General features: G+C 43.2%; 1 protein-coding gene across 1 annotated transcript in view; it reads right to left on the bottom strand.

Annotated features, from left to right (window-relative positions):
• Window positions 1-2239: 2239 nt before the first annotated feature.
• The window catches only part of Asxl2 (ASXL transcriptional regulator 2), an 87652-nt gene continuing 75381 nt past the window's right edge, over window positions 2240-14510 (bottom strand). The window contains exons 9-12 of the mRNA XM_059248427.1: window positions 13522-13618; window positions 11645-11750; window positions 8539-9253; window positions 2240-4753 (exon numbers count right to left, since the gene is read on the bottom strand). Coding sequence (XP_059104410.1) covers window positions 2336-4753; window positions 8539-9253; window positions 11645-11750; window positions 13522-13618 — 3336 coding nt within the window. The 3' untranslated portion in view covers window positions 2240-2335. The remainder of the gene's footprint in view (window positions 4754-8538; window positions 9254-11644; window positions 11751-13521; window positions 13619-14510) is intronic.

Genomic DNA, 14510 nt, shown 5'->3' with positions numbered 1-14510 from the left:
TCTTTTAAGGTCCCATGGGGACTACCCAAGGTCCTGAAGGTTTGGGAGCGTAACCCTGGCTTCTATTTCCTACTGATCCTTCACTTCAGAACACACTCACTTCTTAACCCGGAATCCTTGCAGCCTTTCTTCTCTCTCAGCTGTGCCTCAACAGGAGTAAAGGGGAGATGGAAAGACATCATACTGTCCTGACTGCTTCTGGAACACAGAGTTTAAGCCTGGAATTGTTTAGGGCCACGAGAGCAGGAAAGAAAAAGGAAGAGTGAGTTTCAGAGTCTGGAGCAAGGACTAAGGAAGCACATGTGTGTGATGCAGGAAGCAGGATGGCCAGGGGTGAGCACCACAAGGCAGGCGAGCGGGCAAACACATTACTGTCTCCTTTCCTGGGATGTAATTGACAGGGTTAAATTGTCCTGAGTTTTTATAAATAGCTTTTGAAACCCATCTGTACTGGGCTGTAGTATTACATCACACACTTCAAATAGGAGACTTGAAATCAAACAATACAGACTACTTGATATCAAAACACCTGGTGAACTGATGTTTTCCTGAAACTGACTTTAACTGTAACTTAGAAGTATTTGCTTAAAGCTTGTAACTAGTTCATTTTTTGTTTTGTTTTGTTTCTCAAGACAGGGTTTCTCAGTGTAGTTTTGGTGCCTGTCCAGGATCTTACTCTGTAGCCCAGGCTGGCCTTGAACTCAGAGATCCGCCTGGCTCTGCCTCCCGAGTGCTGGGACTAAAGGTGTGCACCACCACCACCTGGCTTGTTTGTTTGTTTTAAAGACAGTGTCATATTGTGTACCCTGAACTTGCTAGGTGGACTTCAACTCACCGAAGTCCACCTGACTCTGACTCCCAAGCGCTGTGATTAAAAGTGTGTGTCACTATGTCCACCAACTAGAGGTTTTTTATTTTTGTTTTATTTTTTAAACAGACTTCTTTAATTTATTTATTTATGTTTTTGGAGACAGGATTTCTTTATATAGCCCTGGCTGTCCTGAAACTCATTATGAAGACCAGTCTGGCCTTGAACTCAGGGATCAGCCTGCCTCTGCCTCCAGAGTGCTGGAAAAGGATTTTAAGAATAATCATCAAAAAGAAAGAAAAATTGTAAAATTTCACAGCCAGATAATTGATTAGTCACTCATAATGCCCCTTCTTTCCCATTGGGCATCCCGGCTGTCCTGAGAGCAGAAACTGTAGAACAGTAGACTCACTTTCTAAAGCAGCACACTGTCTTCTTTCTCCACGTGTGGGGTGCAAACATGTGGTATGCTAGGATGGCATAAGATCACTGCATCCATCTCTCATGCCTGGGATGTCAAAGGAGCAAAGAGGTACCACTACAGAGCCTTTCTACCTGGAATGGTTTGAGAGACGAGGAAAAGAAAGTATTTTGTGTCCAGTGTTAAAATCACTCTTCCAATTCCTGAAGGTTAAGTTTCAGCTGTTTCTTCATTCCCCTTCGCCAACAAGACACAGTTCACACACACACACACACACACACACACACACACACACACACACACACACCCCAATCACTAATGTGTGTGTGCATTTTCTTTTACACTGGTATTTCAGACCTGTCTGTGGGAGCTCAGGAATGATACAGTGTCAGGATGTATTATTGCTGGAACTAATGCCATGACAACTAGACTAATAGAGGAGTCCTTCTTAAATAACTTTCACTGACTAGGAAACAGCAGAGCTCTGCTTGACAACAGTACTGATTCATGGACCAAAAGCTCAGCCAGGACAGTCAGGATTAAAAACACTGTCTGGGAAGTTAATACCTTTTTAAAAATTCTACTTAAAATGGTTCCACCTAAAGTAAAAGGATGAGTAAAGCCCCAATCCCAATCTGTCAAAGGCATGTTATCTGTGAAGAACCTGCAGCCAGCCTGTGCAGACATAACCAGCATGATGGTCACCTCCTGACCACTCTTCCCTTTTCCCCACCCTGGGAAAGGCCGGAGGCACAGTTATCTTTCACCATGCACACCACTCAACTATTTTCAGAGTCAAAAGAAATGGAACATACATCTGAATGTAAAGTTAACACATCATTACCTAAATCCTTGGAAAACAATGTTAAAACAAAATGTGACATATTTACATGATTTTTTAAGTGCAAACTTGTCACCAATTCATAGTCCTACTCGACTAAGACTTACTATACAAGGTGCTCTTCCTGTAAATCTGAAGACCTGCATTCTGCATTCCTGATTAACGTCTCTTGAGACAACTGCAACTTTATTTCTGTGATTTCAAAGGGTGCACGACCATGTCTTGTTAAGCCTCCCCTCCCCTCCTTTACACAGCTGTAGTCTCATTACCGAACGACGAGGCAGGAGACGCACAGTTTGGAGGGGCCAATGCAGTCATCGTGACAGAAAGCTCCACATCCTTTGCACATGATCATGGCTTTCAAGCGGCAGTAACATTTTGAAGGTGTGTCCTCGATGCTGTTCTCATCAGGAAAGGCCTGCACAGGAAGTGTCTGGCCGTGGCTGCTGGGATTCATAGCTTGGCTAGCAGGGATGGTAGTGACAGTCACGGAAAATGACATAACATCTCCTACATTGCTGGCTACCTGGCTACCTGGTACAGCCGAGCTATGGTCCATGTCTGATGAGGTGGAGACATTGATCATGCCTCTATAGCTTGGCCCTATCTGTGTGGGGCTTCCATACAATTTGGGGGTTTGCAGAGGGGGAAGGAGGAGAGGCTGCTGCGTGGGACTGTCTGCAGGGAGAGAAAGAGCAGTCGACTTGAAAAGCTCAGGGCTGCTACACACCGTCTTACCTCTCACCACGTGAGCCATCTGTTTCTGTGCTGCCTGAATAAAATCTCTTGCTAGGGTCTTTTCATCCAATGTCTGGCTTCTAGAGAATATGTAATTCTCCTTGCCTAAAGTGGTTTGCTCACTCACTGGGGCCTCAGCCTCACCATTCTTGCTGGCTAAACAATCATTGGTGGATGGTGTTTCCCCACTGTGGGGGTGCTTGCCAGAACTCTGAGAAGCCCAGGGCTCCTCCTTCACTGACACAGGCTCCTGCTCGTCTGCCACACTCTCTTCATCAGTTTCATCTTCTCTGCTGCTGCTGCTGCTGCTGCTGTCTCCAGTTGTGTTTTTACAATCTGCATATCCCTTCTTCAAGTCTTCGGGAGGGCTATTTAGACAAAGTCGCTCCTCGGGATTTACAGAATGTGTCCTCCTGACGCTCTCTGAACCCCGGCCATAGGTGGAAATATTAAGTAAATAGTGACCTGCCATTGCAGGCTTGGCTGTCCTTCTGCCAGCAAAGCCCAGCATGAATTTCTGGCTTGTGGATACGTCTTCCAACTGGAAACCTGAGTGTGCAAAGTTGAACTGAGAGGGTGGTACAAATGAAAGAACGCTCTGTCTCTGAGCCCTCTGGATGAGAGTCTGAAAAAGCTGATCTTGAGTTGTTTTACTTAGTCCTTCTGGGTACTGGTGAGCGTCAATGCAAGAGTCCCTCGGGTCCTTAGCTTCGAAGACTGGCCTTGGGACCTGGGGAAGCTGCTTACTCTGCAAGGGTTTGCCCAGCTGCTGGATAGCCAGATAGGCCTGCCTGCCATTAACTTCCTCTCTGGTGCTACCTTCCATCACACTGGTACCAGGGAATGCTCCTATCCCCTTTTCCTCTTTCGTAGTCAGTGGGACTGTTTTCATTTCAACTTTGGTGAGAGGTTTAGGCAGGATTTGCTCCATGGGAACATCTTTGCCCTGGAGCAGCTGAGTAACTAAAGGATTATTAGCAGGGATACTAGAACTTGGTCTTGAAATGGGTCCATTCATATTTGCAGAAGTTCCTGGGGTTTTAAGGCTAGAAGCTGCTGGCAAAGTGCTTGAGGATGAAGCTGCTCCAGCAGGTCCTGAAGTTCCACTGACCTGGGCTACAGAGAGTTTTTCTAAACTGGCTGTTGTCACCAGGGATGTTACAGCGGGGGAGGTCAGATCCAGTCGAGCAGAAGCAGCTGTCTTTGCTGAGGCTGAAGGCTTTGGTGCATTCTTACTAGAACCTGCTGTGGGCTCAACTGTGCCATCAGCTACAAAACAAACAGGTGAAGCTCTTGAGATCAGAGCAGGCCCTTCTGGAGAAGGAGCTTTCTCCTGTCTGCAACTACTCAGATCTTGAGGGTGGCAAGGAGAGGCTGCTGTGGCTGTTACCTTGGGGGGTTCCGGTTTTTCCCTGTTTGATTTCTCTATGTGGGGTGGTAATGGGATGCTTGTGCATGTTCCACTGTTGGCAAGTGCTGTAGGCACTGAGGAGGTTTGCTGTAGTTGTGCTCCAGAGACACCAGGAGGCTGTGCTTGGCATGGTGCATTGGTCTCAGGTTGGGGACCACCTGGTAAAAGCTCTCTCGGACCTCCCCTGCTTCCAGTTCCTGCCAGTTCCAGTGTGGGACCCTTTCCAGTTGCACTGGCTCTGTCTGAGCCTGGACTTCCTCCTCCAGCAGCTTTCCTTTCCCCACCCTCTCTTGGGCTGTGTCCACCCCCAGGGCCAGGTCCTGGAATGGTCCCTCCAACTGAGGCGGCTGCAGCGGCGGCAGCGGCGGCTGCGGCTGCTGCCCTCTGTGCTTTGACCAACTGGGCTTTTGCTTTGATGTCTGCCAGAGTTCTGGCTCCTGTTCTGTAAGGACTAGTGATGGAGACTGGAAAACGAGCCCTGGGAGAGACCTGCGATGTAGAAAGCAGCAGCGGGGAGATTCTGGAAACTGGAATCTGAAAAAAAAAAAAAAAAAAAAAAGGGCGGGGGCGGGGGGGGGGGGGGGGGGGGAGACAGCGATCAATTTAGGCCCTGACTAGAGTGGATGAGCACAGTGCAGCCATGACACGCACTGCTGCCATGATTATGAACACACGTTGGGGTGAGATGGCTCAGCCGCTAAGAGCACTAGCTGCTCTTCCAGAGGTCCTGAGTTCATGTCCCAGCAACCACATGGTGGCTCACAGCCATCTATAATGGGATCTGATGCCCTCTTTTGGCACACAGGAAAAATGCAGATAGAGCACTCATACACACTAAATAAAAAATAAATCTAAAAAACAAAACAAAAAACCAGAAAACCACATGTTGTTGAGGGTTCAGCCCCACTCTACCCACATATGGGATCACATGCATAACGTCTGCCAAGCATTTTCACTCCTGGGAATGCTGTACTTATTTGTGTAAACTTATTAAAATGCATGTGGTTTTGGATCCAATATCCCAATTTATGAATCAGAATGGTTAGAAAAATGAATATTACAGTAAAGAAAAAATGTGTAATAAACTACTAACTTTGAAATCACTGTTTTGTTTTGTTGAAACAGGGTCTCACTATGTAGTTCTGGCTGTCCTGGAACTCACTACGTAGGCCAAGCTGGCCTTGGATTCACAGAGATCCCCCTGCCTCTGCTATTAAAGGTAAAGTCATGTGTCACTATGCCTAGCTGAAACCACTGGATTTTATACCATAAAATAATATGATTCCTGTCCTAAATAAAACTTTGGAAGGTAAGGAAATTAACTACAATGTATTCATTGTATGGATCCTCTCAGTATATAACTGAGTTTAAAGGAGCAAAAAATGTTAACTTTCTAGAGTATTTAATTTCAAAAAATAAGTGATTAAATAAATTCCAAGAAAAGCATGCCATTTTTGTATAAATTTTTCAATTATAAATTAATTGTGAAGTCACTATTTTTCATTGCTCAAAAAGTTGTAAGTATTTAAAATCAATTCTCTATACCTCAGAAATCAGTGTGGTATTTTATAACAGTTGTGATAAATTGATATACTTAAAAATTATGTTTGTTTAGCTGGGCAATGGCGGTGCACACCTTTAATCTCAGGCACTCAGGAGACAGAGGCAGGCGGATCTCTGAGCTCGAGGCCAGCCTGGTCTACAGAACAAGTTCCAGGATGACCAGGGCTACACAGAGAAACCCTGTCTCAAAAAAACCAAACCAAAACCAAACAAACAAAAAAACCAAAAACAAAACACAACAAAACAAAGTTTACTACTTAGTTGTAAAGCTTAGCATTTTTTACTCAGCACACAGTGATTTTAAGTTGCATGGAGGAGAAAGAAGCAAGTATTGCCTCTTTTTAATATAGAGAAGAGACTACAGGAGAAAACGACAAAACCAGAAAAGAAAACACAAGGAACTGTTTTGAGGACAAATGACCTTATTTAGGCATAAGGCCATGGAGCCTCTAGCACTACGTGTACACACACACACTTCTTCTGGGTGTGTGCAGGTGTAGAGTGTGTGCAAATGTAGACCAAGGCTGTCCTCAGACTTGTGACCCTCCCAAATGCACGGATTACAGGTATGTGTCCCTACGCCAGGCTCATAAAAACACTCCTGAGTGTGTAACCCTACCTGACATAACACAAGATAACTTAAAAGCCAACAGTATTAACATACTGGAATTAAACAACAAAGCAGTTCAAAGTTTTCTTACTTGTAAGTGTCAATTATTTCTGTATTCATGAAGCATTAATGAGATGTTATATTTTAAGGATATAAACCATTTTATAGTGGAAGGGATGGATAACAATACTGAGTGGACACACACCGAGCAAAGTCATTAAGATTCTTTTACTTTTTCTTTCTTTTTTTTTTGAGACAAGGTTTCTCTGTGTAGTTCTGGCTGTCCGGGATCTCATTCTGTAGACCAGGTTGGCCTCAAACTCACAGAGATCTGCCTGCCTCTGCCTCCTGAGTGCTGGGATTAAAGATATGTGCCACCACCGCCCAGCTAGATTCTTTTACTTTAAATATACCTTAAAACAAACAAAATACATCAAGTTGTAACATTTATCTAAAATTCCAATTTTGTTTCAAAAGCTCTTTATTTTTGTTGTTGTTGTGTTGTGATGAGGCCTCACTGGTTTAGTCAATTCACTATCTTTCTGCATTATCTTTCCAGTGCTGGTATTAAAGGCATATAGAAACAAACTGCCTAAAACATTTGTTGTTATAAACTCTATTAAGCTGTGTCTCTGAATGCTGTGGGATGGTCTGTATGTCAAATGTGTTGCTGATTGGTCAATAAATAAATCACTGATTGGCCAGTGGCCAGGCAGGAAGTATAGGCAGGACTAACAGAGAGGAGAATGGAGAGAACAGGAAGTGGGGTGAGAGACACTGCCAGCCGCCATGATGATAAACAGCATGTGAAGATGCGGGTAAGCCATGAGCCATGTGGCAAGGTATAGCTTAATGGAAATGGATTAATTTAAGCTGTAAGAATGGTTAGCAAGAAGCCTGCTACGGCCATACAGTTTGTAACCAATATGTGCTTACTTGGTTGAGTCTGAGCGGCTGTGGGACTGGCGGGTGGGAGAGATTTGTCCTAACTGTGGGCAAGGCAGGAAAACTTTAGCTACATCTGAAAGCTAGATAGGGTATAAGGTAAAAGAGTAAACAACTTCTGACAAAATCCTAGGAAGGAGAAATTCTAGTAATCTGGTAAGAATGGGTTCAAGTGCTCAGTGTAGAATCATTCTGAATTAAATTAAAATGGAATATGGTTCCTAGGTCTAGAATTCATTTCTGAGTTGGGCAGTGGTGGCGCATGCCTTTACTCCCTAAAGAGGCAGGCAGATCTTTTGAGTTCAAGGCTAGCCTGGTGAACAGAACTAGTTCCAGCACAGCCAGGGACACACAGAGAAACCCTAGAAAAACAAAAAACCAAAACAACAAAAAAACAACAAAGAAATCATCTTTGATTGGCATTCACTAAAGACAAGTTTTTGGTCAATAATTCATACTCAAGCAGCAGCAACGGAAAAGACCGAGAATTCAATGCCAGCCTGAGTTATGTATGGAGACTGCCTCAAAGAGGAGTGTCAGGGGCTTCTGTACTCAGACTCCTTACTCAAATATCAAGAAAGAACTGGGAGGGATGCAGTTCTAGAGCCTGATTCCCCCCCACCCCAGTCTATTACAGAACTTTATTGGACTTTTACCAGTTTACATACATGTGTGCATGTGTAGATACAGGAGTGTAGTTCTAGGAATCTTTTTTTTTTTTTTATGCTGAATGCCGTTTATTGAAGGAGGGAGGAGGTCTTAAATACAGGCTTACAGCACAATGGGAGAAACCCGGAGGGCAGAAGTTTGCTACCAATGTTTTACGATCTTGCATCTAAGCTGTTAACGCACATTATGCAGAATACACAGACAAGGAACTTCCCTTAAACATTCAGGAGGGTGGAACCCGGCAGGGAATTAGCATAGGGAGGACATTAAGGTCAAGGTCAGCAAGCAAGGCAACAGCTACCCAAAACGGAGGCCAGGGCCCTAGAGGTCCCCCTTTTACTAAAAAATGAGCTTCTGACTTAGGTTGCGTGGGACGTCAGCAGGTCACCTTACCCATCATGGAGAAGCCTGCCCAGGCCACACAGGCGTAGAGCCCGATTTTTACCATGGTTATATGTGTACTAAATATATACTACTGCTTCTATGATAATAGCACAGTTGTGAAACCTAGTAGGTATAGCCACTTTCTTACCTTGAGAGGTGGTACTTTTCGCACTTGGACTCTGTCCCCTCTACTAAGAAAGGGCTGTGGCGAGACAGGAAATGGCTGCTGGTGCTGGTGATTCTCAGTGATACGTGGTCTTTTCTCCCAGCTGCTAGTGGCCTCTTCTTGGGTAAGAGAAGATTTCCTTTTGAGACTTTCTGGGATCTGATCAGTAAGAGTTGCTGGAGGCATCTTCATATCAGGGTCCAGTGGACCTGCTTCTTCAACAGGCTTTGTTACGGGTTTTTCTAACCCAGCATTTTTAGATTTGCTTGGGGATGTAGCTAACACTTCTTGGTTCTCACTTCTGTTATAGTTAGAAGTTGTGATGACACGATTTTCTTTCTCAGACTCCTGTTCAGCACAGACAACTGGCCTCTGCTCTAAGAGCCCCTCATCCTCAGGGCACTTGGTGGACTGCATGGTAAGAAACTCACTTGTATTGCTGGCTGATGCAAGGATGGGTTCTGGGGATTTAGAGGTTGGCGGTGCCTCGTCTTGGCTTTCTTCTTCTTTTCTGAATGGGGAGAGTATTTGCACTGTTTCTTCTTTACACTCTGACTGAGGAACTACTGGGATGATTCTGACAGGAGAGGCCTCTGAAGGAAATAAGGATTTTGGTTGCTCAGCTGAGGTTTTCTTTACTTTGGAATCACTAGGGGAAGCTGTCAGTTTCTGTGAATCTTCAAGGCTTAAGCCAGAACTAAAAAATTGAAGGAAACGTTGTTAGTTGGGAAATAGTCCACATTACTTAATACACAAGAAAAGTAGACTATATCAGTAACTAGGAAACCCCTAACACAGATATTTTCTGTAGAACTCTTGAGCCAAAGCAATTAAATTCAAATCTTGGCTCTGGTAACGACTGTAGACAAGATACTGACTGACTAGGCTTCTGCACCTTAATTTCTTTAATTGTACACTGGAATTAACAATTTCAACATTGCTATGATAAAGTTAACTCCATGTCAAGTTCTCACTTGGCACACAAAGTTTTATAGTGGTGGCTGGTATTGTCACTTCTGCTTCTATAGGAGCCATAGTATGTAGAGACTCACAGGCTACCTACAAGAACCTGAGACTTAGGTTGGAACTGGGATCAACCCTGTTCACCAATGTTTGTGGCAAGACTGACCCAAGACTTCTGAGGGAAACCTGCAAAGTGAGAAGACAGCAGAAAAGTTATCAAATTCTTCAGCTCAGACAGAATTGAGTTTGTAGAAAGGCTGTCTAAATCCTACTTAGTCTAGATCCAAAGTTCTGAGGTTGTGTGCTGTGGCTTGCACACCGTGGCCTGGCAAAAAGTGTCACCAATGACTGTTCTTAATATTTCTTTCTAAGCAACAATCAATTAAGCCATCTTTGTCGCCTTAAAGAATTAGTAATAAAAATAGTCTATCTAGGGCCAGCAAGATGTCTCAGAAGAAAAACAGTGCTTCCCTGGTCACCTAGGTTCGAACCAGGAAATTCATGTGGTAGAGAAAGCCAACTCCCAAAAGCTGCCTTCTGATCTCCAAAAGCACACTGCAGCACATACACCCACAGAATCCCTGTAACTTATAATAATAGACTACCAACTTTATAGCTTAATGTAGGACAATCAGCATTTGAGACTTTTTTTTCTCCCCAAGACAGGGTTTTGCTCTATGTAGCCCTGGCTGTCCTAAACTCTATAGAACAGGCTGGCCTTGAACTCAGAAATCTACCTGCCTCTGCCTCCCGAGTGCTGGCATTAAAGGTGTACGCCCACACTGCCGGCTAGCATTTGAGACTCTTAATTTCAGTAGGGGTCTTTCTTAAGTGACCAGGAAGGAAGGTGGTCCATGAACACTACCTGGAGCTAAGAGAAGCCCTTCATTTCTCAGTCTGTGATCAATGGAGTCCTCTCACTGGCTTTACTGGGATGTGGAAAGAGGAAAGGGAGACTAACAAACAGGAGCTGGAATATGCAATCCTGTTCAAAGCAAATGGCTTTATTATCAATTAAATGTCTCCAGTACAATTGCATTCTCTTTTTTGTTTTGTTTTGTTTTACCGAGACAGGGTTTTTCTGTGTAGCCCTGGCTGTTCTGGAACTCACTCTGTTGATCAGGCTGGTCTGGAAGTCAGAGATCCATCTGTCTCTGCTGGGATTAAAGGTGAGCATGACCACTGCCCAACTAATTTTTTTTTTTCTTTCTTTTTCTTTTGTTTTTTCAAGACAGGGTTTCTCTGTGTAGTTTTGCGCCTTTCCTGGAACTCGCTTTGTAGACCAGGCTGGCCTCGAACTCAGAGATCCGCTTGCCTCTGCCTCCTGAGTGCTGAGATTAAAGGCGTGCGCTACCACTGCTGGCCCAGCTGATTTTTGTTGTTGTTTAAAAAAAAAAAGTTGTTTTAGACACCAGCCCTAAAATTTGTGTGTTGATTCAGTGATGCATATCTCCCCGTCACAGAGGAAAGGATTTTAATTACATGTTTGGTATAATGGCCCACATTACATGATTCTGAGAATTCCTGACTAGTTTTGAATAAGTTACATTTTAGACAATCACTATAAAAATGCACAGAACTCTCAAGTATTATTCTAACTCACGAAATTACTAGAAGCCAGTCTTTTCCAAGGAAAGACTCTAATGTAAGATTAAAAAAAGAAGAAGAAAATCCAATTCATTTTTTTAAAGGGAGAGGAACCTATTCTGCCAACAATGTAAGTTAAGGATCAAGGATTACTAGTGATAAATTTCTGTCCACACGAAATTCTCTCTCTTTTTTTTCCTTTGGTTTTTTCGAGACAGTGTTTCTCTGTGTAGCTTTGGAGCCTGTCCTGGAACTCGCTCTGTAGACCAGGCTGGCCTTGAACTCACAGAAATCCACCTGGCTCTGCCTCCTGAGTAGTGGAACTAAAGGCGTGCGCCATCACCGCCCAGCTCCACACGTAATTCTTTAAAAAAAAAAAAAAAAAAAAAGGCAAATGTTCTGAATGAAAAAGAATTAATGTGATAAAACTTACAGGAAACTACGATTAGACTTTCTAGTTAGGTAAAAATGTGGAGGCATCACATGACACATGTAGGAATGCACATCTGGACTACAGAGTCTGTCGGCCTTCTCTTACCTCTGACCATAGTAGCTTTCAAAGAATTGTTCCTTCCATGGCTCTACTCTCTTCTCCTTCTCAATCTCTTGCCGAATTCTCACCTGCATTTCAGGAGTAAATTCGCCTGCAATGGATCAACAAAATGACATAAACGAAAAAGCATTATTCATGGATTTTAATCATCAAAGACTCTTATAGGAACAGAAAATACTATCATGTCAAAGCAACAAGCTTCCCAAAGAACCAAGCCAGATAGACAGAAACACCACTAGGTGGAGTCCAGGCACACACTATCCTAGAGTTTTCAATGTGCAGCTAAGGCCCAAAGAACTTGTTCTCTGCTTGTTCCCCAAAGCATACTCTTCCAGTTACAAACATCATACACCATACAGAGATTTTTTTCACCTCTAACCTCAAAGTTTTAGTTTATTTCCTTTTTTTTTTTTTTTTTTTTTTTTTTGGTTTTTCGAGACAGGGTTTCTCTGTGTAGCTTTGCGCCTTTCCTGGAACTCGCTTTGGAGACCAGGCTGGCCTCGAACTCACAGAGATCCGCCTGGCTCTGCCTCCCGAGTGCTGGGATTAAAGGCGTGCGCCACCACCGCCCGGCTTAGTTTATTTCCTAATGGAATGAAAATAATGAATGTGTACTGGAACATAGTCTAATGGAGTCATGTGAGGAAAATTCTGAGTGCTTGTGAGAAAACAGGAGTCTTATGACCATAGTTTCTTCAAAAGCACAGAACTGCTTGGATTATGCTTTCCTGCCCCTCCCGCATGTATTGGATAGGAGTGACTTTACTTCCGATTATTCATTACAATGGCCACTGTTATTTGTTTATACGCCTCTATGGAAAAACAGGGTTTTGTGTGTGCTGCCTGTCCGCCACATACAGCTTGTCCTTGTGATTAGACCCTTTACTCATGTGATTCCTCTTAATCCTCAGAGTATGAACTGCCCCACGCTCTGACTAAAACTGGCCACTGCATGAGACTTTAGTCCTTTTCATTTATCAGCTCCGTTCTCCCAAGGCCCACTGCCAAACAGAGTAGTGACAAATAATGTCATTAAATATCTTGTCATTTCAAAGTTAGGTTTCTTCAAAAGAAAACTGTGTTTGAGGCCTTTTTTTCTCTTCTTTTCTATTTTTTTTTTTTTTTTCCCTAAGACAGGGTTTCTCTATGTAGCCCTAGCTGTCCTGGAACCTGCTCTGTAGACCAGGCTGCTGGCCTCAAACTCACAGAGAGTTTATGTTTAGGAAACTTCTTAACCTTCACTATGATGGCTGCTCTTGGTTGTCAACTTGACTACATTCAGAATTAACTAAAAGCCGGGCGGTGGTGGCTCACACCTTTAATCCCAGCACCCGGGAGGCAGAGGCAGGCGGATCTCTGTGAGTTCGAGGCCAGCCTGGGCTACCAAGTGAGTTCCAGGAAAGGCGCAAAACTACAGAGAAACCCTGTCTCGAAAAACCAAAAAAAAAAAAAAAAAAAAAAAAAAAAAAAGAATTAACTAAAACCCAAGTGGCTGGGCACAACTGTGAAGAATGTTTTTTCTTAATTAACTCATTTGAAGTGGGACTTTCCACCTTTAATCTGGGTCACAGCTTTTGGTGGCAGCCTATATAAAGGACATGAGAGAAGGGAGCTTTCACTCTCTGTTTGCTCCTGCTGGCAAGTCCATTCCTTCACTGGCATCACTTTGGGATTCTTGGCCCTTCCCCTGGTAGACAGCTGAACTAGCTGGACCACTCCTGCCATGCTAATAAACCTCCTTTATATACATTCATTCTACAGGTTCTGTTCTTCTGGAGAGCCCTGATAAATATATTCACCTTCCAAATTTGTTTCAGTACCTAGGCATACAGACCCTGGGAGCCACAGGGCAGAATACTTACCTTCTGAGAGCCTTTCCTTCCAGCCCTGAGCTGCAGAAGTGAAGAACTCATTGTTAAGGGCTGAGCCACTCAATTTCATCAAACCATCTGGACCAACCTAGGTCAAAGAGCAAAACAGGGAAAATGTTCAAAGAAAAGGTGTGATGATCACACTTCATGTTAGAAGAGAATGCATGCACAGTCCATCTTATAGAAACTCGGCATCCCAGCACTCAGGAGGCAGAGACAGGCGATCTCTGTGAGTTCAAGGCCAGCCTGGTCTACAGAGTGAGTTCCAGGACAGCCAGGACTACACAGAGAAACTCTGTCTCTAAATAAACAAAACAAAACAAAACCCACCCAAACATGGCTAGCTCATTCTTCACTGCTGGTTTTTTTTTTTTCTTTTTAAACCATAATACCATTTTCTCTTAAAAAAAAAAAAAAAAAAAAAAAAAAAAAGTCCTTTTTCATGTATCTCTTTTCCTTTCTCTGCTTTCAGCTCCATTCCACAATGATGGAAAAATATTGCTCACTGAATGATACTTAAATACATATATATTTTGCTCTGAGCAGAGTTTACCATTTTCTTTACAGAACTGGGTCCAAATTATATATAACACACCATAACTTTAGTTTTCTTAGAGCACACAGTGAAAGTCAAGTCAACTGGCATATATTTAGCCTCTCTGAAATTGCTGCATATTATTTCATTGTATAAAACTGTCTCAACTAATGGTAAACATCTTGTACACATGTACTTTGTTACCAATGATTTCCCATAATCAATAAAGCTGCAACAAACATCCTGGCAGAAATGAATGTATTAGTATTTTATTGTTTTATTACTTTGTTTGAAACAGGGTATTGCTATGTAGCCCAGGCTGGCCTTGAACTCAGAGGTCTGCCTCCTAGGGGCTGGAATTAAAGGAGTATGCCACCTTGTCAAGCTATACTAGTGATTTTCTTTTCTTCTTTTTTTTTTCTGTTTTTTTTTTTTTTTTTTTTTT

Source organism: Peromyscus eremicus, chromosome 22 (assembly GCF_949786415.1).
Source record: "Peromyscus eremicus chromosome 22, PerEre_H2_v1, whole genome shotgun sequence".
NCBI classification, from domain to species: domain Eukaryota; kingdom Metazoa; phylum Chordata; class Mammalia; order Rodentia; family Cricetidae; genus Peromyscus; species Peromyscus eremicus.
This window is presented reverse-complemented; position numbering and strand designations above follow the sequence as displayed.